Source organism: Manacus candei, unplaced genomic scaffold (assembly GCF_025592945.1).
Source record: "Manacus candei isolate 608988 ecotype Guabito, Panama unplaced genomic scaffold, ASM2559294v1 h1tg000086l, whole genome shotgun sequence".
In the NCBI taxonomy this organism is placed as follows: Eukaryota; Metazoa; Chordata; class Aves; order Passeriformes; family Pipridae; genus Manacus; species Manacus candei.
Genome location: NW_026138134.1, coordinates 981,509 through 1,008,300, shown reverse-complemented (window position 1 = coordinate 1,008,300; position 26,792 = coordinate 981,509). Strand labels below are relative to the sequence as shown.

At 44.3% G+C, this 26,792-nt stretch overlaps 1 protein-coding gene across 5 annotated transcripts in view; it reads right to left on the bottom strand.

Annotated features, from left to right (window-relative positions):
- Nucleotides 1–26,792, bottom strand: part of APLP2 (amyloid beta precursor like protein 2) — a 46,127-nt gene that overhangs the window by 7,813 nt on the left and 11,522 nt on the right. For 4 of the 5 annotated variants that reach the window (XM_051812428.1, XM_051812429.1, XM_051812430.1 and 1 more), the window contains exons 2-12: nt 16,225–16,398; nt 14,897–15,026; nt 11,748–11,860; nt 10,076–10,275; nt 9,057–9,274; nt 7,069–7,236; nt 4,977–5,092; nt 4,338–4,412; nt 3,029–3,187; nt 2,427–2,555; nt 94–193 (exon numbers count right to left, since the gene is read on the bottom strand). In XM_051812428.1, coding sequence (XP_051668388.1) covers nt 94–193; nt 2,427–2,555; nt 3,029–3,187; nt 4,338–4,412; nt 4,977–5,092; nt 7,069–7,236; nt 9,057–9,274; nt 10,076–10,275; nt 11,748–11,860; nt 14,897–15,026; nt 16,225–16,398 — 1,582 coding nt within the window. The remainder of the gene's footprint in view (nt 1–93; nt 194–2,426; nt 2,556–3,028; nt 3,188–4,337; nt 4,413–4,976; nt 5,093–7,068; nt 7,237–9,056; nt 9,275–10,075; nt 10,276–11,747; nt 11,861–14,896; nt 15,027–16,224; nt 16,399–26,792) is intronic. The other variant, XM_051812432.1, reaches the window with a different exon arrangement.

Sequence of the window (26,792 nt, the reverse complement as noted above, 5' to 3'; positions counted from 1 at the left end):
ATCCCCCCAGAGGAGCTACCAATCATTTGGGAGCCCACTGGATATAAAAGCTTGGAGTCTTAACACAGCATATGAACTGGCACACACACTCACCAATCTCATCCTGGATTTCTTCAGCCACATATGGTACCTTGTACAGCAGAGACAAGCTTTGATTCATCCGCTCCTCGATCACATGGAGATGTGTCATCACCTGCAGATGTACAAGAGTGTGTTGGAGTAGGCATAGACTGTCAGTCACTTCGTAGTTCTTCCCTTGCTTAATAAAATATCTAGAACTGGTGGGTCTGCCATGGGACACAGGGCTATCTAGTCAATTCTCTGACTGATCTCTCCACCACATCACTCTTCCCTGGAACTGGCCATCTGTATATGTTGTTCTCAGTATTTTGGGAAGTGCTGGGGGTAAGAGAGAGCATTCAGTTGACTCTTGTAACCAGCTCTCCACTGGAAACACCAAAATACCACCGAGGTTGGTATTTCCCATATGCCAGACAGGGTCATAATTCATCTCCTGCAGCAGCTGCAAGTGCTTTATTAAATGGATTATCATCCCCGACTGCTAGAAAAAATACAGGCAAAGGGAGTACACAATATTATTTATCAACTCTGGTCTCAGAACAAAGGTGCCTTTCATACCAACGGTGGCATTACATTTGTCTGACACCCACTCACTGGCAACAGTGTTCTCCCTTCGTTTGAGAAATACATTCGAACTGTGTGCAACCTCCAATTGCTCCTCCCAAGCACAGTAAGCCCAGTGGTGAAGTCAGGCCTGACCTGAAGAGGGTGCTGCATAATCAAGGATCACACAGAGCTTGGAGAACATTTATATGGATGGCCCAACATTGAAGAAACCCAAGGAGTTGGACGGACCTGCTTTACAGTCTGATGTGTGCCTGACCTTTAAGAGCAAGGATGAAAGCAATTTAATTTTACATGTGGCAGTTTGTCAATCAAGGGAATCGATTGAGGAGCTTAAAGTGCAGCTGAAAAGTTAAGGGAATGGCAATTGAACTGTACCACCCACATCCCTCTCATGTCGATCTGTTGACACTGCAGCCTTCAGAACGAATTAAGGACTGCTCAGGGTTTAGCACAAGAATACAGTTCACACACTCTCTCTTGGGCTCTGGCAGCAGAACAAAGTGTTGGGGTGGACTGTGCTTGATGTGTCTCCGAAAAGGTAATCGCGAATTCCACATCCAGAGCAAAAGGTCAGCTCTGCCCAGCGTTAAGTGCCCCACCCCTCCTGAGGATGTGCAGCTGAGGGAGGATCACACAGCCAGTGGGAGACAACAGCAAGTGGGAGACAACCCCGGAGACACCAGGAGAAGGTTCACTGCCAGTACCCAGAAACAAGGTGACACCTATGGGACCTGGCACCTCCAAGGGTGAGGTTCACTTCTAGAAAATCACTGTGATACTGCTCTGCCCCTCCCTGTCCTACTCGTAACCCAGGATATTTCCATCTCCTGGTTATACACTTTTTATTGCATTTTTCCTCAGCTTATTTCTTCCATTTGGCAGCACTGGATATGCTCTAGTACACTGTCTCCCTGCAGCTCTCTGTTCTTTTCCCTTCTCCTTATATTTCATACATTACAAAATTCAAAGATATTCCAAAGCAGCATATCAACCACAAACTGGAACTGGGAAAACATTCCTAAAGCTGCGACTGGACAGTCAGTTCTCTCTGAGCCCTTATGAACAGACCTTTCGATGTTATCAGGCCATTCTTCATTTGAATTTTGAATCAGCTGGACCTTTTAGATAACCTTTTACCATTTTAAAACAAGTGAAAACAAGTATCAGGACATAATTCCAAAGATTTGCGGAGTATCTGTAACTATTCTTGCCAGGTTTCAAGCAGCACATTCACACACACTACCCAGTAGGAGGAAAATTATTTTCTAGCTGTTCAGGAGTACAGTATAGTGCAACAGCACAACGTACACACATCAAAACAAGACTTGTGGTAAGGTTAACGACAATGACCAAGTGCTTGGAAAGGGTTACGTATTATGCTTTGCAAACCAGGCCTCTGCAGAGGCACAATTCCCACAGCCCCCCAATACAGTGAAGAACAAGCCTAATGAAAGGAACATAGACATGAGGTCTTAGAGGGCGTGAGGAAGTATGTTCAAGGAAGACCAACTTCTCAACAAATAATTTCATGGGTGTTTTATAAAAGGAAACACAATACCGATACTGAACTAGTTCTAAATCCCTTGACTTGTCATTGTGGCCAAAATAAATCAGAGTTTCAGTTTTTTACAGAGTCAAGCACCAAGGAAAATTGTGCAGGGAGTGTATCTGGGGAGAGGGAAAGCTCTGCACAAGGGTGACATTGCTATAGTACCCAACAACACAGGGCTCTCAGAGCCTCTGACAGCCAGGGCTGGGTGAAAATGAAACCTCCTCACCTGGGACTTCATCTGTGCAGCCTTCTCGGGGTCCACTGCCAGGACGTGCTGGTAGTGGCGGATGGTGTGGAGCCGGTCCTTGTTCTCGGCACGGACGTAGCGCTTCAGGGCCTGCAGGATGCGGTGGGGCTGGGGAGGGGAGCAGGGAACAGCTCAAACCCACGGGAGTCAAATCAGATTCACAGCTGAAAACAGCACCTCAGATGGGAGCCTGCTTTGGTGTTGGACAGATCTGTCACCTGCACTCACCTCTTAGATATTTTCTCTTTAAATTATGCCTGTTTGACTCAGGACATATTCAAATCAAGCCTCTTTGACTCAGAACACTTATTAATTAAGCCTTTTTGACTGAGAACACCACACCTTCTGAACTGTGCCTTATGGACACCAAACAAAGTAGAGGGCTTTTTCACCAGCGAGTCAATTAGGAGTCCCACTGCCAAGTCTGCAGCACAAACTGCCACGATGGAGAAAGCTTTCCCAGGAACCTATTCCCAATTTCTGCCCTGGCAAGTCACAGGCCACCTTCTCATCAAGACATTGCCACATTACTTCCTACCCAGTGCTGTCCTGCTGTAGAAATGTGGTGGAGAGCAGCTCACCCGTGGTGGGTCAGCCTGCAGGGCAGCCAGGTAGTTCTCCAGGGCGATCCGACGGCGATCGTTCAGCATCGCTTCCACACGAGCCAGGTGAGTTTCCACAAGCTGCTGCTTCTCACTTGCTGCTTCCTTCTCCAGAGATTTCACCATGGCCTGGAAGTGCTAGGACAAAGAAAGCTGTGTGCATGAAATGCCCTGTGTGACCAGGGTCACCTGCTCTCACTCATGTCACTCCTTAGAACTAACAGTCACTGTCAAACTCCATGTCTAACCCCTTTACAGGAGTAGGAGAGATGCTGATGCAGACTTCATCTTTACAAATTCAATACTGACAATTTGCCTTCCAAACTTCCCTCATAGGCCATTACAAAGGTCTGAAGAAGGAAAATGACCTTGCACATAAAGAGCAGGCTGTGCTGAATGACTGACACAGTATCAACTCTTTCCCTCAACCCTGCAGTATGGAAACAGGATTGATCCCTTCAGCCTAGAACCATTAATTTGAATTTGCAAGGGTTTACATATTGCATAGGTGATTTTCCATCAGCATACCTTCAGATCAAATCTCTGTATCTTCTATTAGAAAGGTCATAACCCCTCCAAAAGTCATAGCATCTCCAAACCAACTGGAACACATGACTAAGAGTTGTTATGTTCCACTAGAGATGATGGCAGGCTCTTGGACTTGCACATAGTTCCAAACAGTGACTTACATTAAAAAATGCGGAGAGAAAACTGTGTTCCAGGATAAAATCCGAAGTGGGATGAAAAGTTGGAGTCAGTCACTTAGTTTGAGGGAAATTCATACAGTTGTCACTACCAGAAGAGCCTTCCCCTAACAATCCCACACCACGAATATCCTTGATTAACTTCACAGTCCAGCTGAACTCCCCCCATAAGGCCCAAGATTGGCATTTTGGCAGCAAACCAGCTTTATCTGCTATCTAAGCGGTTTTCACTAAGTCTGTCCCGACAGCAAATGTGTGTCCACAGAGCCAGGGCTGAGTCTGAACCAGACTCTGAGGCCACTGGGTAGTGCAAAACAGGCCAAAGGTCTGAAATTACAATTTGGCTCTGCTGTCGCTATGCTTGAAGGGCGAGATCACTTCCTACTAGTGGGTCTAGGAAAGGACCTGGCACAAGGTCAGATCATCTCCATCTTTAAGAACAAAGAATGTAGTTGAATCAAACCTGCTCTAAAAGGCAGCTGTTGACAGAGCAGGAAGGCTGTGCTTCCATCTCAGTCATCTTTTGGCTCTGAATATTACAATCTCTCTCAGTAACTTTCCTCTTTAGGTCCTTCCACTCTTACCTGGATGAGAGTCTGCCTTTCTGCCTTGGGGAGATTTACAGCTTGGTGCTCAGCTTCCTCCCATTCCTTTTTCACCTGGACAAAAAAAGGACAGACATCAACAACAGACAAATTTACATCTGATCTTTGCAAATTCATTTGCCTCCACAGGCAGATCCTGGCACAGCCTGGCCAGGTTTTGAAGGCACAACAGAGCTGCTGTGGGGCTTAAAAACTTAAGCCCCCTGGGCAGCGACCCAAGTACCCTCAATGATTCATAGAATCCCAGCATAGTTTGGTTGGAAGAGACCTTAAAGCCCATCTCATTCCAACACCCCTTCCATGGGCAGGGACACCTTTCAAGCCCTGTCCAACCTGGCCTTGGACACTTCAAGGGATGGGGCAGCCACAGCTCCTTTGGGCAACCTGTGCCAGGGCCTCACCACTCTCTGAGTAAAGAATTCTTCCTAACATCTAATCTAATCTAATTCCTCTCTTCCAACACTGCAGAAATAAAAATCTAACTGCCATGGTGTGTTCATACTGCAAAAAACACATGGAAGGCTGGAACTGGAAAGGAAGCCTTTCCACCATCAGATTGCCCAGATAAAGCCGGGCAGCAGGGAGGCAGCAGCGCCCAGGCTGAAGGCACACACTCACCCGGTCCATGCGGTTGTGGTGCCTGACCTCCAGCTGCTCCTTGGCCTTCTGGAAGCGGGCATGCTCATTGTCATCAGCTGGGGTCTCAAAGTAGACATCCACATCATCAGTGGGCACTGCCAGGACAGGGGAAGCGTCAGCAGGGCTTGGAAACCTGGGATCCTGGACTGCAAAGGGCAGGGCAGGAGAGGGATCTCCACGCCTGCATCATTAACAATCTGGCAGGTTGAGTCTACTGAACCACCTACCAGGAGTCCAGTTTGGAATCTCTGAGCTGCCAATTCACTGCACAACATCAGCTACATCACCCCAAAACACAGCCATGCACTGTGGCGACCAGCACCTGCTCAGCCTTCCCAGTTCTGAGATGAGCACTGCTCAGCTCCAGAAACAGGGACTTGGATGCACGATAAAGAACTCCTTTTCTCTTTCCTTCCACATTGGCTTTGGATGGTTTAAATGACATTCTGTGCATTAGCTGTTCACTAACAAGCTGGCTCCAGACATCATTAATATGATTAGGGAGCTTTGACAATAAATCTGCACAAAACACTCCCCAATATTTTACACTTCAAACCTACCTTCCCTACCAGATGCACCATGCAAGACTAACAGGCAATGATATTAGACAAGACAGCGACAGAAGGAGGCTCAGTGTGACAAAGTGACTTGTCCAATACATTGGATGGTTTGTAACTTCAAGACATCCAAATTCGACAAGGGGAAAAACAAAATTTCAAAACAGATAAATTTCAAGCATCTGCAAAATCCACACCAGGGGCTCTGTATGCTGTGTTCTGCAGTTTAGGAAGTGCTGAACCAAGCTCCTGTGCTACAGTTTTAGACACTACACATCCCAGAGCCTTTCTGAGAGGAACTATGGTAAACATGATGCACTCCATCGTTGCCCTTTGCCTGAGGGAGGGCAGAAAGGGACAGTTAAGGCAACTTTTCATCTGTATTAGTTATTTTGGGGGGAAAACCTCCAACACATCATTGAAATAGAGCATGCTTCGGAAAAAAATTAATCTGGCACTTCGGCATGAACACAGGAGAAGAGTTTAACACACATCTGCATCCACCCACCTTCCCTCTAACTGGGGGAAAATAGTGGGAACATACAACACAGGCACTTTTGTGTGCAAAGGACAATGTCACATCAGTACTGGATTCTGGGCCTGCTCATGGCATTTCTGAACCAGGCTTGGACACAGATAACCCTCTTCCCAACCCCAAATCCCTCTGTAACAGGACAAACTTTTGTCCCAAAAGCTCCTGACATCCACATCTTTTCTTTCCCTGCCTCAGTCAGATCAGCCCAATCTAAAGCACTTGCATGAAACCCATTTTGTAAACAGGATTATGGCTGTATAGTCAGGCTGCCAAGCCCCAGATAACACAAAAAGCCTTTCAAAAGGCTTTAATGGTAGCTGAAGTGGAAGTGCTGGAGTTCAACAATAAGATTAATAAGGAGGTTAAAATGTTTTTGGTATCTTTATCATCTGACATAAAAGCCAGTTGAAATTGGTGCCAAAAACCTCAAGCACTCAAAAACATAGGGATTGAGTCGTGATTCATATTTCATACTGAGCTGAAACTGGGAATCTGATTTCTATACTATTTGTCTGATACTTTCCAAAATTAAAATAGCAACAAAATGCCTATTACCAGGAGAACACCGAGTAGCATCCTGCTTTTCAGGACCTACTGATCAAACACAGGCATGGTAACACGACTGGGGGGAGCAAGGGCTTCCTTTCATTTGTTTTGGAAAGAAAGCCAGTTAGGCAAGGTCAGAGACAGCCCCTGGTCCCAGGTTCAGACCTGAAGAGGACAGCTGAGCCCTCGGCAAGAGCTGCAAGCCAACAGGGAGCACAGACAGCATATGGTGAGAGCTACTTTTCCCAGGAATGATCACCCTATGGACCTAGGGAAGCAGAGACAGGAGGAGACTGCTGCAAAGAGACAGACACCAGAACCAAAGGGAGAAGCTACAGACGGGTCCTCTCTTGCCCCAGGCAAGGAGGAGGAGACACCACACGCCAGACAGACAGTGGCCAGCTGCAAAGGGCCAGTGGGAGGCAGGACTTACTCATCTTTTTACACACAGCCATACAATACTCCTCTGACTCAAAATTGTTCCTGTTGCCTCCGCAGCCTCCATATATAAAGCGAATGCACTTTCTCTTGTTAGGGTCGAAGTACCAGCGAGGCATCACAGCCCGGCAGGGCCCTGTCAGGGCCTCCTGGGAGCAGACAGCTGTGTGGAGATGGGGTAGAACATGAGCTATGAGGAGCACAGGCCTTGCTCAGTGACCTACACAACGCAGGGGTGGCTCTGCCTCACACCTTCCTCTGGGGTACCAGCGCTGGCCTCAACAGCAGGAAATGTTTATCAGAGTCTCCCAGTTTTTCCCTGGCCTGAGGCTCAAGATCAAACATTATGACCAATATTAAGGGTGCAGAATTGCTTTCAGAGGAATGACACGAATGGAGAGATTAGTTGTCTCAAAAGAATTATTTTTCTGTCCCAGGCCCTTGGGGGGCTGGGATATCAGTGGCTAGTCCAAAAGTAACACAAATGAACAGTTGTAAATATCCCTCTCCTTCCAAATCCTTCAGTGACCAAAGGGCTTCTGTCAGTTCTGGGGGGCTTAATGTGGCCAAAGCATCCATCATAACATCAGGGAGGTGCCTGCACATGGTGCTTTGGAGTGAGCTGAGCAGCTCGCTCTTTCTCAACATAGAGCTCTCATTGGTGATTTCTCTTTAGCCAGGGGCTGGAACAGCAAGGATCTGTTCTGCTGATGGCACAGCATCAGGCTCTGGGTGCTCCAGGGGGAGATCCTCCACTGTATAAAACTAATGTGATGGAAGGGTCCATTAAAGCATCCCAACATGTCCTGTTTGCTGCATTCTGTCTGGACAGACACTCCACATCTTACAGGGGAGGTGTAAGAGCACAGGAAAAGGCAGGTTAACCAAAAGGAATGACCGCTATGCCAGCCTCAGTTTTTAAGTTTTGAAACATCTGTGCACTAAATATTAAAACTCCGTGCAGCCATGGCACATGGATTGCTTCATGGTCAGCCAGCAATAGCAGTTGGGCTATTCTGAGGCAAGAGAACAGATATTGTGTATAAATTAGGAACCGTTTGTGGTACTAGGAGAAAAAAAGCAGTGTACCCCCAAAACAGACACCCCAGTCATACTACTCTAAGTCTCTTTCAATACCTGCAGACCTGTAACAGCCCTGGACACATATGAGCTAAGCCTTGTTTCAGCAAGTAAAATTATCTGCAGCATGCTGGCATTTTACCAAAAAGATGCAAGAACTGCTGGCAATGATTCAGTGATCTGGAGCTAATTGAATTTCATTCCCTCTCCCCTCCTCTCTCCTCTACAGACACTTCTACACACAAAGTATAGGACATCACATAACTGAGGCACCACGCCATCAACCCTCTGTGAGGGCACCGACCACTAAACAAAAGCTGCAGTGGATCTTAATAATGCACAAAGGATATATTATCATAGAACAAAGCTGGGCCAGGCTGCTGACTTTCTTTTGTGGAAGAGAAGTGTTTATGCAAAGGCAGCACTAAGGATGTTCCTCACTCTTAAATAGCCAGATAGCACCTTGATGCCACCTCTGCAGAGTATGGCCCACTTCTAGCTTCCTTTTTATATAAAACACCAAATCCAAGATAATCACCCCCAAACAGGGATTTTAAACTTACAGTGTGCCCCAAATGCCTCTTTTAGATTTTCCAGAATTCGCAGATAGTTTTTCTGACTCATCACTGCACCTTGGTGGAGGTGCTTGTTCAGCGTGCCAAACACTGGGCTCCCTGCCAGCAGAACTGCTGTTTATCTGCAAACATATGGCCCGTGCTCTCGAGAGTTAATTTCAACACTTGAAACACAAGCATCATCAGCTTTCCTCTGTTTGCTAACTTATCTGGCAAATAAAATTTCCAAGTGGCATTTATTGACTTGATCAAAACCCCATCACTAACTGACAGCCAACAGAGATAATCCCAAGGGAGGAAGAGGCCTGGATGTTGGAATGTGTCTTACATTTCATATCACTGCTCACTTCCTTCTCAGCCACAGCCTTGTCATTGCTGGGCTCTGTGGGGGTCTCCTCGTTGTAATCATCCACCTTGTAGCTGTCATAGTAGTAATCACGGTCTTCCACCACGTCCTCTTCCTCCTCCCCTTCGTCATCTTCATCCTCATCTTCCTCCACAGCTGTTCCTGTGAAGTCTTCTACACCTGCCTCTGTAGGGAACTCACTAGAAGAATATGGTTATATTAGAGGGTAAAGTTAAGGTTGATCAGGGATGTACCAGAATAATGATTCTCTTTCCATCTGTTCTAGAAACACTAGAGATGAGAAAAATAAATGTAGCGACTGTTGATTGGCCCATCACCCACAGCAACAGGACATCTCTCATTTCCTTGAACTTCCCCATCAGCTTTCCTCAGAAAGTGAGAGCCTATCCCTGGGGGAGGTGCCTGCTGTAGAATCCTGGAATGGTTTGGGTTGGAAGAGACCTTCAAACCCATATCGTTCCACCCCCTGCCCTGGGCAGGGACACCTTCCCCTATCCTCAGTCCCAAGCCCTGTCCAATCTGGCCTTGGACACTTCAAGGGGTGGGGCAGCCACAGCTTCTCTGGGTAACCTGTGCCAGGGCCTCACCACCCTCACAGACAATTCCTTCCCAAAATCCCATCTAATCCTGCCCTCTGGTAGAGGGAAGCCATTCCCTGTGTCTTGTCCCTTCAGACCCTTGTCCTAAGTCCCTCTCCAGCTCTCTTGGAGCCCCTTTAGGCACTGGAAGGGGCTCTCAGGTCTCCCTGGAGCCTTCTCTTCTCCGGGATGAGTGACCCCAACTCTCTCTGCCCAAGGATGAAGGGAGAGGGGCTGTTGAGCTCCTCCGGTAATAAAGAAGTCACTTGTCCTCCTGCAAGGCTCCTTCAAGCTAAGGACACAATTCAGAAGCACAGAAATTCTCTCAACCCTCAGCACAAGGGAGTTGCTGTGTGAAATATTCCCAAGCAGCCGGTGGTAACCAGTAAGAAAGAACCCTACCTTTTGTAAAGGTCATAGTCTTCATCCTCATCCTCATCCTCATCCTCATCCTCCTCCTCCTCCTCCTCCTCTTTGGACAGAGCCTCATCCACAACCTTAGTCTGAGGACAGCACACGTATTCTGTCCCATGGAACTGGTCCACTCCACAGGGCAGCAGCATCCCATAACTGTGCAGGATCATCCCCTCTGTCAGACAGGCCTGAAAGGAGAGCCCAGCCAGGTCAGTTTAGCATCGTGCCCCTCCTTTGGAAAAACCTCAAGTTTGCCTATCAGAGGTCCCAAGAATGTGACACAACAGCAACATATGACCTAGGAGTGAACATCAAAGGAAAGTGGATTTGAAACTTGCAGGGCAAAAAAATCCCCAGAAAATTCCCAGATTCAGAGCTTCCTGCTGTTAATGTATCACACCCTGGCCCCAACAAGTGCTAGTTTGTCAGCCTGGCAAACTTCAGGAGAAACAGCTAAACATTTTGTGCCAACTCAAGGGAGAGAGCACTTGAAAGAACCAGAACGGGTGTTTGCTTTTCTGGGCTAGTTGTTTCATTAAACGTTATCTATTAAACTTTACACTGGAGTAAGTGAATAATAGTTCAAATGGACTTTGTGTCAAGATTATTTTAACGTGCTGTAGATGAAAATCAATCAGATAATTCAAGTAAAAAGTTAAATGCAAACTATGATCAGACATTATGTCTATACACCTCTCTCAAGTTAAGGAAATACTTGGCTTTGCCATACTCGGCAAAGAATGAAGTAAGAAAAGTTTTATTATGCACATCAGAACCCTTTTGTGCTTTGCTTTGTTACAGCAAGGATTTTAAATGAGCCAAATATTGCTGGAAAAGTTCTCCAACTACATTTAAAACAAATGATTTTTCAATTTGCTAGACATTAACAAGTTTATCCTCAATTAAAAGGCAATTCCTCTAGTACAGCTTTATTTAGAGAGGTTTTTGCCCACAGGATTTTAAAGAAATAGGAATTTTAACGGGAACATCCTTAACCTCATCTTTTTCAGCACCATCACAACTGATTGATGTGCTGCTGCTTCTACAATTGCTGCTTCTACAAAATAGAAAACATGTACATTTTGTCATGATCCTGTTTTAACTACCCCAGCTTCAAATGGGTATGCAGAGCATTTGCAGCAGTTTAGCTAGTCAGATAAAGAACCAAAAAAACACCCCAAAACCACGGGCTGCATTTATCCTGAGAAGATAATCCATCTCTTATGTAAAACCTCCACTAATCAGACCCAACGAAACTCAGATTGCTCCCAGGCAAACCCTCCCAACCAAATCCCCAGCAGCAGCCGGTACATTAAAGCAAAATGTGCAAGAAAAACAGGAATTATGCTATGCCCACTGCAGCTCCCTGGAAAGAGGGATGAAGCACTGGTTAAAGCAGCATCCCAGAGAGCTGATTTCAGTTCCTAGCTCCATGATCTGGATAAGCGACTTAGGACAGCTTTTCATGAGGGAACAATAACTCAGTGGCTCCACAGGTTTTTTGAGTCACCTGAGTACTTTTAAATGTTCATTTCCTTGCTGTTGCCTCAGTCCATTGGCTGGAATATGGGAATAACAGCCCAGAGATAAACACTGCTATGCTCCAAAACTGCATGCATCCAAGTGCAGACTAAATACTGCTGCTCCAGCAGCTGATTACCTCCTTTGCCACAGTGTGCCAGTGTTGGTGGCTCTCACACACATCCATCCGCTCCTTGTGGAAGAACCGGCACTTCTCGGGCACCAGCAGCACGTCGCTCACGAACTCACCCACTGAAAACACACCGCGGACACAGGTCACACCTGCCCAAAGCCACCACCAGAGCCCCCCCAGAGCACACGTCGTGCATGTGGCTTGAAGGGTTGGAATATTCCTAATGGGAACAAGTCACATCGGTTCTGAAAATTAGCTCTGAGAATCTACACAAAACCAGTCTGAATTTCCACGGTAAAACCAGGAATAGGGGCTGACTGCTGACCCTGAAGGCAAAGTTTACAGTACAAGTTAATAAACCGTTGTTCAAGGAACCAAAAGAACTGACTGAAGAGATTTCACTCAAGTCTTTGAAAAGATTGTGTCTGCACACAGAAGTTTTCAAACCACTTAATCCCCTATTTCTAAATGAGCTGCATCACATCAAAGCTCCTTCACACACTGGCTGCTGCTGAAACAACCTGGAAATTTTTATATGCCCTGAGTGTTATCTATGTTTTGAGTATCTGAGCAAGTCTTGTTTGGTTTTGTTTTGTTTTGTTTCCAGATGGTTTAATTCAGGATCAACTGCAGCACATTCCCTGCCTGGGACAGTCCTTAAACAAAACACAGAGGGCTGGAAAAATAAAAACTGTATAGCCCAAAAACCAGAGTACAACCCGAGTCAGCAAATATGTTGTATTGCAACATTTAGAAAACCACAACTTCACCAGCAAGAGGAAGCTCTGGCACAATCTTTGTGCCAAAACCAGACTTTTGCTTTTGAGGAAGATGGGAGAGAAAGAATCGGTCTGCTCTACAGACTCTGTATTAGTTGCACTTAAAAGCTATTTAGCCTAAATTTCCATCATCATTCAGTGAGGTACCAACACATGGAAAATAAGGATCAGAACTAAGTGAGCGTCGCTTCCTGTTCTTAGCCCAGAAGTCCCAGTGAACGCTGGGATCCAAACCACGGTATTTTCTCCAAGTTGAGGTTTTTCTCTCTTTCTTGCCGATTTAAATGCCACATTCAATAATTTTAAAATAAGGGCGTGACTAGATACTCTAAGAAGATCAGGAAAAGATCTTCAACTGTTTCAAAGCAACATTCCCTGCATACATGACCAGCAGCTTTAGGAATCATTTGTTAAAACTGCAGAAAAGGTTTTTAAGTCAAAGGCCTTTTCTCACAGTCTCCAGGGAGCACAATTCTTTGTTCAATCAATCTTCAACATTATCTTGTCAAAATATATTTTAAATATTCTGCACACCCAGTGTGTTTTGCAACCCCTCAGTATTGATACCAAAGGCACATGGACACTTCTACAGGGAAGTTAAAGAGAGGTTAGGGACAGATTATCTGATGACAATTGAAGATAATGGAATCAACTGGCCTTCATCATCCCTTTGCAGTTAGTTACATTTTAAACTAAGAGAGATGCTATTTTCCCCATTTTCTTGTCTCAAAACAGCCCAGTTAGAATTTTGAGTTAATAATCTTTTCTCCTTCCCTATCAGTTTAATAAGTTAAGTAAAAAAAGTTTAAATGCTCCTGATAAGAAAACTAAAACTGAGCAAACTTTAAAACCAAGAGATTGGGGCTCTGTGGACTGAAGGCAGAAGGCTTTGGGTTCTCCTCTTCACCTTTGAAATACAAAGGACCTTTCTCTGGTGAAGGGAAGTAGAGAGGGTTAAACATGGTAGGTTTATATCCTACCCAAGATACAATGTGCATTAAGGTATCAAGGAAGACACAAGCAGGAATGGGAATGAAATTCCATAGTTTGACTATAATCACAGAGAAACACAAGATCCTTTTACAACCAGCAATTTGTGGAGTGCTAAAGGAGAAGGTGCTTTATAGATGTGGACTCCTGACTTGCAGCTTGCATCTGAAAAGCAAAGCTGCCTCCCAGGCTGGGGTGTGCAAGTCATGCACACTGTGAGAGACACAGTTCATGAAAAACCTGAACACATAGTTTAATGCTTATCAAATTTTAGGGCAACATCACTAAAATCAGCTTATTTTTCAGCTGGAGAATAGGTTTGGGGGAGGATTATTTCTGAAAGAGATGACTCCTTATAAATCCAGGGAATCTTGCTTTCATCCTTATTTCCATCAGAAGTTCTCTGTATAAGCAGCTGGGTTTGGTTGCTTCCCAAACCCAAATTTCCACATTTATAAAGACAAGCACCTTTCTGCCAGGATGTGTCCATGTTAAATTTTATTTTTAATGAAATGCTTTATGATTGTGTAGTGGAAGGTATAAAACACAGGACAAAGTACCCACATGGTTCTGCAGGTTTGCTGATGTTCTCCTCTGTCAAATCACATGTTAACCCGAGATATGGATATCAACTATGAAAACTGGTTCCCAATGAATGCTCCCAGCAATCAGACTCTCCTAAGACTTCTTATAGAACAAGCCTTTTCCAGTGGACGATTGAAAAAAACTCAGCCAGCTGGGACTAAGCTCAGTCCTGAGCACAGCCACGGAGCAGTGCAGCGTCAGAGCCACGCCTGGGGCAGGGAGCACAAGGTAAACCAGTCACACACGCTGCCTGACTCCAGTGGGTGGGGACATTCTGCAAAGCACCATGAAGTCCATCACAGTTTATCTCCTACTCTTTCACAGTTCAAAGTGGGGACATGGGATACAGCTGCAAGAAGCAAGGCCTCTTTGAAACTGCAAAGTTTAAATATAGTCATTGAAATAGAATAGAGATCTCTTGCCAAGACCACAGCAGGAAGCCTGAGCACACTGAGCATTTAAGTCTCCAAGGCAACAAAATATTAAAGCTCCACAAAAATAGGATCAGAGTATTAAAGCCCAGTGTCTTTGTGATACTCAGATACAATAGCCTTCAGGTTTTTATGGCAGTTGCAGAGAGAATGGGAATTTCTTTCTCATGCCAGGCACCATTATCTCACCACAGCTGTTATCAAGCTGTCGATCTGCTCCAGAAAGGCAGAGTTCCATCTTATGGAAAGAAAAACGTGGAAGCTGGATGTGGAAATGGTAACCTGATATGAGAGAACCCTTAGGAACTGAGTTGTTCCTGGGAGGAATTGCTTGCTCCTCCCACAGAATGCACAGCCCCCCGGCACTCACCCAGGCACTTGTAGGGCACCACGATGTGAGTGTGGTCCTTGCACTGCTTCTTCCCACGCTTGCACCAGCTGTCGATGCTCACAGGCTGGTTGGCTTCCACCACGTTGGTGATCTGCAGGTCTGGGTACATCTGTTAACAGCACACACACAGAGGTTTCTCTCCAGAAAGGACACAATGTGCAAAGCAGCTCCTACCAGGAGTGGTGAGGCTGATTCTCTACATAGAAACAAGCTCAAGTTTGCACATGGACACACACACTTTCCTCTAGATCAAAATTAGGACAGCTGAAGACATAAAAAAGCTCCCAGCTGTCTGTCACACGGGGCTTGAGAAAGGAAATATGTCATCACTTCTGTGAGGCAGGAGAAAGCCAGGTCAGGGGCAAGAACCCTCATTGGCACTAAGCTGAGGGGTCTGGCTTTGCAGGCAGCAGAGGAGTGAGTATTTGTGTTTGGAGATTTATCTGTTCCATTCTTTCTGGTGCAGTACAAAATCCTCTGGAAGAGGGCAATCACCAACAAAGAGGGTTTAGTAGCATCTTCAGACTCTCTCATCTCTCGTCAAGCCAACACACATCCACCTCCTCAGGTTTCCTCATGCCTGCTCCATTTATGATGTATTCATTTGATCTTTATGTCCTGCTTGAGTTCGCAAGTCCAGACACTGACTTATATTTAGGCTTCTACTACGTAAACCAGATGCAGCCCCAGTTACATCAGCCTTATAAAACAGTTTTAAAAGTTTTCCAGTCCAGACATGGTGCATTCTGTCCCTTTCCCATTAAAAAAAAACTACATTCCTTGTGGTATTTTACAAACCTGACACCTCAGAGGAGCAATTAAAGACGCTTATCAAGGCCAATACGTTACAGAATATCTGGAGCACAGTGAAAGTAGACTATATCTTTTGCAATAAAGTATAAAGAGCTTAAAATACTGTCAACATTTAAATGAAAATTTTCTTTCTAATATTCTGGCTGATATGAACATGTCACTGAGACAGGTGTCAGGTTCCATTTGGTACAACACAGAGCAGACACTGGTTAACCTGCTCAGAGGCAGAACACTTGGGTAAGGCCCTGCAAACGCAGATAAGGACACCTCTGACTTACAGACCAAGGACCTTCTTACAGCAGCATAAGCTGGTCTAAGTCAGAGGTAGCTCCTAAATCCCACTGCTGTGTCCTCCCTGGGCAGTAACTCAGCAAAACAGCCTAGGGAATTGAGCTGGGCAACAGCAATCTTGTCTCCTGCAGGGTTAGTTTACCACTGACCAGCTAAATTGGAATCCAATTCCTTCACAGCAGTGAAGAGCCAGAAAAACTCACCTCCTGGCAGTACTGCAGAATCTCTTCCTTCCTTCCAAAGCAGCTCTTGGTTCCAGAAGTGTCAGGTTCCCATTTCCCAGTCTGGATGTTCACATGCATATTTAGCTTCCCACAGAACATGGCAATTTGAGGCTCTGCCACTGCAAACCCTGTCCCAGCATTGGCTGCGAGGGCCTGTGAACACAAAGGAAAACAAAACACGTTGATTGCATTGTCTGATGAAAGGCAGAACTCCAAGAACCAGAAACCCTCTGGCATCATCTCAGACAGCTCCTGCTTAATCCAGAGTATCGGCAGAGTCTTGCAAACTATTTTGTAACAACATTCCTTAAGATGCTGAGCCCACTCCTAGTGCTTGTTTTCCCAAACTCTATTTTCATTATTGAAATAGCAGCTTACCTAAACCAAGATTAATTCGCATTTAAAGGCTGTGCCCACAAAGGGTAAAACTGATGTCTGAAAAACCTTACAACTAACTAATACTAATAACTTTTGGCAGAAACACCTCTGTGTTACACATAAGCTACTACTAACTGGGTCCCACTGCAAGAATCCTGCTCAGAGTTTGAAGTCATGTGTTTCTCCCAATATCATCAAATATTTGGGATAGAAACACCTAAGATTCTTGCTCAAACATACAAGTAAAGATGATTTCTGCTGAATCAGAAAAACAACTGTGGCAACCAGCTCTTCAAAGCCTCTTGTGTCCCATTCAGTGCATTCCCATGGGAGCTGTGTATTCTGTGCACTTCCCAGCCTGCACCGGCAGACAAAACCCAACAGCTCCAGCTCACATTCGGGTCAAAATGCAGACTGATCAATGAAAACAAGGTCAGGGCCCCTTTCTGAAATCTTGCTGGCTAACCAAAAGAGGAAAAAGGGGAGTAAATTAAATTGCAGGCTTGTTTTTTTTCTGAGGAGACCGAGCAGATGCAGGAGCTGAATGTGCTCTCCCTAAATAACTACTAGATGTTGTCAAAGAGAAGGAAGAGGCATAAGGCAAAAATCAGATGAACTCCTAAACCAAAAGCTCTTTAAGGGAATGAAATCCACTTCAACTATTCCAGCCCAGAAATGGCAATGTACAGAGGCTGCAGGGCAGTGCTGCCCCTAAGCTGCTTTCTTCCCTGGCAGGCAGCACAACACCAGGTCAACAGTCCTGCCTTCATATTTAACTTCTATGCATTCAAAAATGCATAAATTACTGTGGGTGCTGTTCACCCCCTACTGCCTGCAGACCCCCATCATCTCATACCAATATATGTATGCTTAAAGCAAATTCAACTGCCAATATGCAGTTACTGGATATTAGGAAAATATCCAGTTACTGGATATTAGGATACTAATAACTGGATACTAATCCTAGTTACTGGATATTAGGAAAAAGAATAACTCCATTATAATTAGCTCATTTCTCCCCCCCTCCTCTTATCTCACTGCCTGGAGATAAGACTTTTCAACACTCAGAGAGTCAAGGATTGTTTAGTGCTGAACACACCACCAGTGCTCGGGTGAGAAAATGAACTTGAGGCACAAAAGCATAAATTCATGTCTTACCTGCAGAAAAATGACCCCTTGAGTTTTAAGAACTATTTGACTGTGCACCACTTAAGAGAAACAGTTTTATAGAGTGGCTTCTACTTACTCTGACCCTTCCAACCAAGAGATGCTCATGAAAGCATGTTTTAGCGCAGACCACAAAGTAATGAAATACTAAACTATATATAACAGATACTGGCATCAATGGCCCAGTATCAAAATGCTGCCAAATTCACATATATTTTCAAATTTAGTGTGAGTACATTTTTTGTACTCTCTGTCCCAAGGAAAAGACAACAGTTATGTACTTCAGATGCAGGTTGAGTTCTGGATTGCACTGAGGCTGGGGAACTTGGTTCCTTCAGAAATCAAACCACTTAATAAATTTCTTACAAGTGCAGACTCTTGCATCGCTTTCCCTCCTGGTGTATCATTTCAGAAGAAAGAGGGAAATGTAGAATGATCCTTCCTAACTCTCTAAACACATGCAAACTTTGTACGAGGCCCTTTTCATCCCCCTCCAAACAAACACCACTTCAGTACCAACAACCACTTTCCACAGAGCACAAGACTTGACATGTTAAAGGAAACAATCCACAAGACAGTTTTATGACAACACTCCAAACACATGCAAGATCCAACCTTGGAAAAGAACCAAAAGAGATGCAAGATCGAGTACACAGGACGCATTAACCCTTGAAAGAATAAACGGCATCAAAAGAGAATAAAATGTACATGCTATGGTTGGAGATTGCTGGCACTGCTGATGCCTGAAAACTGTTTTCATCAAGGCAAACTTAACAAGTCTGCAGCAAAACAAGGGAACTGCTGGAGCAGGAGAGGTGTAGAAACATCCATAAGTAACCCATTCACCACAGCCCCTGCCTGAGCAAAGCTCCTGTTCAAACACATACCAAGCTCCTGAAATCATGCCCACTCCCTATTTACATGCTGCTGGAGCCCGTGTTTATTTTTGCCGTCTCTCCTGTCACCTCTGCTCCCTGTAAAGGTACCATTCCCCTCCCTGGATTGCTCACATACTTTGCATATCAGCGAGTGCTGTTACCGTAGCTACCAGAACATGCTAAGCCCCAATTCCCAGCTGAACAAACGACACTAATTACTTGCTTGATTTCATCACTTTTAATCAAACGGCAGAAATCTTCTCCTGGATTGCGCTGCTGGGTGAATTAATGAACTTTGAGATACACGAACTGATTCTTTAACCCCATGACCTGCAGGGTAAGATTTTTGAGCAATGGGCTTCAATTTTTCCTCCACTGGCAATCCCCTTCAGCCCTCAATCACATCAAGTATTTAATTTAGTATTTTAATCTGTAATGAGAGAATATAGCACCACAAACTTCATCTGTACCCATGGAGGCCACACCTTTAACACTGACATTTAAATAGGGAGGAAAGTCACCTACACAAGTTTTTGGGACAAAGTAATTTTCTGTTGCTTCCCACAACTGAGGTATCAAACCTAGAAGTGGATCCCTCGGGCTACATTCAAACATCACTTTGCAAAAGGAGGGCTGGGAAACATGTAAACCAGCACGAAGCTTGGGATAAAGCCACGTCCTCAGTTAAGCTCTTTAGTACTTCAGAGAATTCACCCATTCCACATTGCAGAGGGATGAACAACTTGACAGCACATTTTTCTCGGGGAATTTCCCAGCCATAAATGGAAGCAGCTGCTTCTTGTAGTGCTGGGTAGCCACGATTCAATCCCTTAAATAAGCAGCCTGACAGCTCAGGAGGGGCAACACACACATGATGGAGGAGAGTTCATCCAGTTGTGTACATCCTCGGTGAACATTATTTTAGTGGCTATTATCCTATTAATACACATCCATAACATGAGAGCAAGACAAATGATATTTGGGGAAAGACTGTTCCATAAACCATTACTTTCCTCAATGGCACTCGCATTTACAAGATGTTTCATGATAAACTGGGCTCTGCCTTTTGTATAATTCTGTAACCCAGTTTGCCTTTCAAGACCAAAAACACAAACACATAAATCTCAAGCCAGTTAATGTCAGTTAAATTCCTCACCCTGTCATGCAGTGCCTGATTTACGGTCCTGAAACACTGGAATTCAAACCTCTAAATCTTCTTTTTCTCTGATGGAAGTGTCTGCCCCAGTATCCCAGTTTTTATTTACTACTCGCCTCTTCAGCTTGTGACAGTGGGTTGGCTCCATATGCTAAAAAGTGTCAGGGCTGTTCTTCCTGCAAGTATCCCCCATCCCAAAGGAGGGATGAAAGTAAAATAAGGAATTTATTTAGTAAAATAAGGAATATTTCACATCTACACCTCAAAAATGCTATTGCAGTTCTGGTTTATAAAGACTTAAACATGAAAACCATGATCCTTGCCTTTTATTTCCAGGATCTGTTAAACCTCACAACAACACATATTATTTCACATGCTGTCCATCCAGCTCCCTATGGAATGCTGCTACTCAGGAAAGCCTTCTGGCATGCTACTGGGGACTGGAGGATTGAAAGGTGATTGGAGTGTTTCTCTTGTGAAGAGGAGCTGATTATTTTATTTCACAGAAATGAGTTCCTGAGAGCTTTCCTTAATGGCACCAAGGTATCTGCAAAATGTCATATTTAACTGAATTCTGCATTTTCAGTGAGGTCAAACACAACCATAACCTTGTCCATTTGATTAGATTAGCCAGAATGAGCCTTTATTCCAGCAAAAACAGAGTGGATGGGATTTTAGGCCAAGAAGGATGAAGAGCCTGCTAAGGAGAACTCCTACTGTCCCTACTTTCCATCAGGCTTCCTCTGCAGCAACACACGAGCAGCTCTCCGGATAAAACCACAGAAGATTAAGCTGTTTTAAGACTGAAACTCCAGCTTCTAGAATTTATAAGCTGCTGAAGAAAGCTCTCATGGAGAATTGCACTGACTTGGTGGCCAGAGAACAGATTAATTACTGCTTGGGGCATTCCCATGCAGAGCTTGTTGCAGGACTCTCTGCAGGTTGGATCACATTTCCTGCTCCCAAGAGTTACATGTATTCCACAACTATTTGCTGCTACACTGACAAAAAATGTCAGGCAGTACTTGAGAAGATGATTTGTGCTGTTTGTTTTTAATTAAGTGAAGCCCCCCCCCAAGCAATACTGCTTATTAAATCAGGGTGCACATGAACCACAACTTGAGGGACTTCAGAACAGGCTGTTCAGCATAGTCTTTATCCAGATACATCATGCTGCCCACCTTCTCTTAATTCAAGAAAGAAAGAGGCTTTTCTGGATTTTTTTTTTTAATTGCATTTCCTATTCCATCTGGAGCAACACTGTAACTCTCCCTATGTCAGTGCAACACCCACAGATATGGAGGATATAAATATGGAGGATATAAATTGAACTCTTTCAAAATCACTGAGGAATTCCAACAGCTCCTTTGATATAAAAATGAGCTTTGTTACCTTACCAGCCTTCCTATGAGCACAGCCCTTGACAGCTGCTGCTTTTAAATGTGTGAGTATTCCAACTTTCTGCACTTTCTGGGCTGAAAAGTTGGTGTGGACATTTGTGCAAGGACATGTTAATAATGCCAGTAGGGGGTTGATCCCTGTATGGGCCATTCACTTAAGAATTGATCCTTGTGGGTCCCTTACAACTCAGAACATCCTGTGATAAACGCAACTGCTTCAAAGCCTAACTGCACACCCCACTGTCTCCAGAGCTGATGTCCATGGGCATTTTTCCTTTCATAAGGAGAGGCCAGCCCTTTGCAAAATCAAAATCAAAATGAAGAGCTGCTGCAGTCACAGCACCGAAGCCTTTGGAAGCAGAACAGCTGGCCTGGCACTGCAGAGCTGAGACTTCCCAGGTCACAACGTGCCACACAGCCTTTAAACCTAATGTTCATTGCCGTGAACCTCACCTGGGAATTAATTCCAGTACTCAGGAAACCAATACTTCAGTTAAAAAGCAAGGGAAGTTGACAGAGGGACTTCACGCACGACTTCTGCACAGAATACCTGAAATTCCCCTGGATTTGTAACTTCTAAACACGGCAGAGCTCTCAATTCCTGCTTCTAATGGTGCTCCATGCTTTGTTTTCCTTAGCTTCTCTTCCTGCTTTTATTCAGCAGATAGGTGGCTTGAACCCAGGAAGGCTAATGAATGCCTGACACAGCAGGCAGTAAATCCACAGCCCAGCAGCTCATCCTAGCTTTATTGCTTTATTTTTTTTTAAATTGCTGATAATTACAATAATGCACATGGGCAGGGGTCCAAGACAGGAAGAATTATTGTCTGCAGGCAGATCTGGTGTGAGCTGATAATACCAGCCTGTGTTTGCTTTTGAATTTAAATGGCAGAAATCTCAGTAAAGCAGTCTTTGACTTGCTTTAACTTGCTGGAAGGGGTGGAGTTCTCATCTGCTCGTCCTTTATCGACTTTTGTGGCAGAGGATTCTGCACCAGCAAAGAACTGGGAGCCAAGGCAGGAGCTGCAGTAACTCGGGTGCAGTTTATATTTAGATGCCTCTGTTTATGGCTGACAGGCAGCTCTGAGCACTCGGAAGTTCAGTGACAATAATCCACGTCCTTCCATATGTGCTGACAGCAATCCCAGGATTACGAAGACCTGCTGCAGCCCGAAGCATTCCTTACTGCTTTGCACATTCCTCTGTCTTCCTAAGAGCAAAGGTGACATTTCCCAGTCCCTGACTTGGAATTTGTAATTAGGAGGTCTCAGATTATTTCCCCCTCCTCCTCTAGTTTATCACGCTCCATAAACCTGGCCTACCCGAGTTATTGGGCACATAATCTGCGTGCCAGACCTTTGCACTGGGAACTGGCACATTCCACAGGGAATGGCACACTGCAGGCAGTGCTGCTGCAGTGCTGATCACATCCAGTAAAGCCACGACTCAGCGCTGCCTCAGCTTCCTGAAGCTGCTTGTGTAACATGGTTGCCTTTGGCATCCTCTTTTCTATCCCTGGAGAGACAAAATTCATAACAACTGGGTTGGAACATTCCCTGAACAAATGTTACTGTACCCAGAACTGTGTCCTTTAAAAAAAGATTAATTGCTGGGCCTCAAGCTTTCAAAAGTACAACTTGGGTGTAATGGCTGGGAGTGGGACAGTTTAACACTAACCCAACCTAAAAGCAGGGCAAGAGAAGAGGAAGACACAATTATTACACCGCTACTAATCCTCACACAGGGCACAGCTGGGTCCAAATAGGTTCAATCAGTCAGGCCACCTTCCACACGTCACAAGGACATCAGGGACAATTTCCATGCTGTGTCAGACAGACCCACTCACAGCCACTTCCTTCCCTTTGCAGCAGAACACGGCCATGGTCTATTTAAAGTTCCCTTTTTACAGCATGATCCTAAGTCCTACCTCAGCACAGAGCCAGGCCTATTTATCACTGGGCTAAACTGAGGCATAAAGTCAAGTGACTTGCCTAAGGTCATCCAGCAGCAGGCTCAGCTTGGATTAATCCTCAACTCCTCCAATCTGTGCCATCACTGTCTTGCACAGCAAGACTAATTACTGCTTTTCCACATTAATTATTTGGGCATCTGAAGCACAGGGACCCAAGATGTCCTGTTAGCCAGTCCGCAAGTAAAAACTTCAGCACAAGTTCATGTTTTCACAGTAAAATTCTGTGAAAAAATGGCCACAGGGTAAGCAGAAGGGAGATCCAAATCAAAACCTAAGGACACCAGCTATGGCTTAATAGTGTTTCATACTTAGGGTAAAGTTTAACTCTCAGATCTAACTTTCATTACTGAGCTGACTGATAAGAACTATCACTGTTGATAGCACTGAGGCATCTCTGACAGCAGCACATATGGAGGAGTGCTGAGAGATGCTATTTTATAAGTATTTTCTCCATGGTTCAATAGAGAGTTTGTGCCATCCTAAGGCACTTGAGCTACAGAAGAGTTAGGGAATATAATCACTGTAGTTACCAGGATACAGATTCCATAATACACAGGAAAGTACTTTTAGAAAATCTTTCATCACTTCAAAGTAATTTGTTCAAGGCAAAAATAACTTCTGGACTAAAACTCATCACAACTCCCACACCCATACAGCTTCCCCACTGGCTTTCGCAGAGGACAAAACTGGCCAGGAGGAGACTGAGAGAATGACTTACCACATCAGGCAGGCAAGAAACAAACCCCCTACTACTGCCCCAAAGTGAGTTAGCATTTCAGGAGGGGAGAAACCAAAACCCTCCCTGAAAACAGCTGAAAGCTGGTTTTACAAATCTTGTGAAGCTGCACAAAAGAGCCACTGCTGGAACCTGTGGTTCCTCGCTCTACCCACGTGTCTGACCACTCACTGACTCCAGATAAAAAGGCTGCACAGATTGTGTTTTTATCTAACACAACCAAAAAGCAAAGCAGGAAACCGAGGGGCGTTTTTTAACTGAGAATTTCAAGTGGCAAGAAAACATACCTGGGAAAAAAATGCAAGATAAAGGAAGGATAGCAAGCAGGAATGCAGTTTGCAATGCAGTGTGGGTTTGGTTCGAGTGTCCCTCCCTTTATAGATGTTGTTCAGCATCACAGATCGGTTATTTTTGTGCAATTGTTTTGGAACATAAATGATAAAACTTCCTTGGGATTTTAAAGTCCTGCAATTAGGCTATACACAACTTTCCTCCAGCTCACAGGAACGATTCACCAGGCCTTGCTCTGACTGCACTGGAGCTCTGCAGGTCTTGCTTTCCACCTCTAAATTCACAATCTTCTGGAAAAAAAAACTAAAATCCAATGCAAATTAACTGGTAATTCTGTCCTTCAAACAATTCAGATGCAACTTCAAATCTGGACGAGGAAACCACGAGGTTTTTAAGTCCTGGCTTTCCAAAGAATGTTAATGGGAAACCCCCAGCTAAAATACAGGGCTTTTTTTTCGTCCTTGTGCTGCTCCCTGGGCTCTGCCAAGGGGATCCTGATCCAGACCAAAATTAACGAGTTACCAAAAAATGATGGAACAGCCTCACCATTTTCAGTGTAAAAATTGAGCATACCTTTATACTTCAAACTTTTTAAGTTCAGCCAAAAGCACAGGTTACTTCTGTAAATTACAGGTCTATGAAAATAGTCAGCAGTTAGTACCTGTTACTGAGGATGGGTAACTTAACTCTAGCTCTTAGTAAGTCTACTTAGGAAATAATGGAAATTGAGATTTTAAACCAAAACCATCTCCCCACACAGCTTCCCACACACCTCCTCCTGTTAGTTATTCTGAGAAGTGCTCATGGCCTGTTATGAAGCATCTTTGCATGACTGTTCACATACATACCAGAATCTTTTAACAACCTTCAATGTCTAGGGGTGCAGAAATATACTCCCATAGCGATGCTATAAGTTTCTTCAGCTACAGTAAATGATATCTTTTTCCTTAAATAGAAAACTTCAATACAAACACTGCTCCAAGAAAGTTTGGTTTTCAGTCAGCTGCTCATTAGGAAAAGTTCCTACCACTCACGGCTAAAAAGATAAATGCAAGAGAATTAACTAAGCAAAATCATCTCAAATTCTCATCAAAACACAGTCTCTCATTTTCCTGACTGCTGCCACTTCTGATCCCAGTAAACAGCAATAAAACTGGAGAAAGGCTGCCAGCTTCCTTCCACTAATGCTGGCAAACTAAAGGTGAGGGAGAAACTCCTAAGTAAGGGCAGGATGAAGAATGCCAAGCACTACCTTACTCAAGTAGGAAAGAGGCTGAAATGTGGGAAGATGGCTTGGAGGAACACTTCTTACTTCCAAGGATCTGATGGCAAAAGTTTGACTTGTTTATTTTTAAGCTTATCACCCACAGCCAAACACCTCTGAGAAAGATCATGGGACTATCAGCAGAATTCAGGCTCAAATCTCACAACTTCCTTCCTTCTTCCAAAGCAGAGGATGAGAGCTCGACTCCCATCTATCCCCTGGAGCTCCAACACCTGGATTGAGCAGTCTGACATAAGAGACAACAAATGACAAAGAGCTTTCTGAACCCCAAAGTTCTGTCAGCAGCAGGGTCATACAAAGTAAAGGATGTCATACAAAGTAAAGGATGTCAGAAATGGCTTAATGGATTTCCATTTTTTCCCTCTTTAAAAGCAATCCTGAGTAATTTAGTAGCATTTTATTTCTGAAGCATTAATTTATCAGCTGAGGTTTAACAGTCACAGCACCACAGCACAGTTAGGCTTGAACACTGGAACTCTAATGGATGTATTAACCAGTTCCTTTAAGGGAAGTAACAGAGCTCTGCTTAGAACAGCTGCTTAATGCTATTAGAAAATTAAGTGGTAATTTATAGAACAGACTCAAGCTGGCTGGGTTGAGATCCCCTTTACTAATTACTGATCCAGAAAGTAAAACAAGCCTGACAGAAGCAAGCCTCGAACCTCCAATATTTCAGGACTGCAGAACATTTAACTGGCTTTGGATGCTGAACACCTGAATTTCTTGTGCTGAGTTTTATAGCTCTTCACTCTACTGAGCTGTATAAGATTACGCATGGAAATAAAACAGGAGAGGTGACTTTTATCTTTGGTAAAATGAGATTTTTAACTTGTCAACAATTTTCTCCCAGGTTTCAGTGGGAAGAATGAACTCTAGGTACACTGACACCCATTATTTCTTTGAAGTTTCCTTAAGCATTTTCTGGAAGGTAAGGTAGGAACAATTCAAGGTAAGGTAGAGAACACAGTGCTTTTCTTTCTACTTATTTGAACTACAATTGACCAAAAGATTAGCGGTAGAACTTACACACTGCAGCTGCATCTACCTGATGGTCGAGTGCTTGACCAGTTTTAAGGAATGTGACACTTCACTAAGGGCTCTGAAGCACAAAACCATCAGGTGCTGAAAGCTTTATTACCAAGGTGGAAGCAAAAACTGCCTGTTCTGCAACAGCGAGGGAAATTGCTCTTTGAAAAAGAGCAGGCAGAACAGTTTTAGACAATCTAGTTATGACTTAAAGAGCCACTATACCCCAGATCTTCCATCACCTCAAATGAAATTCTT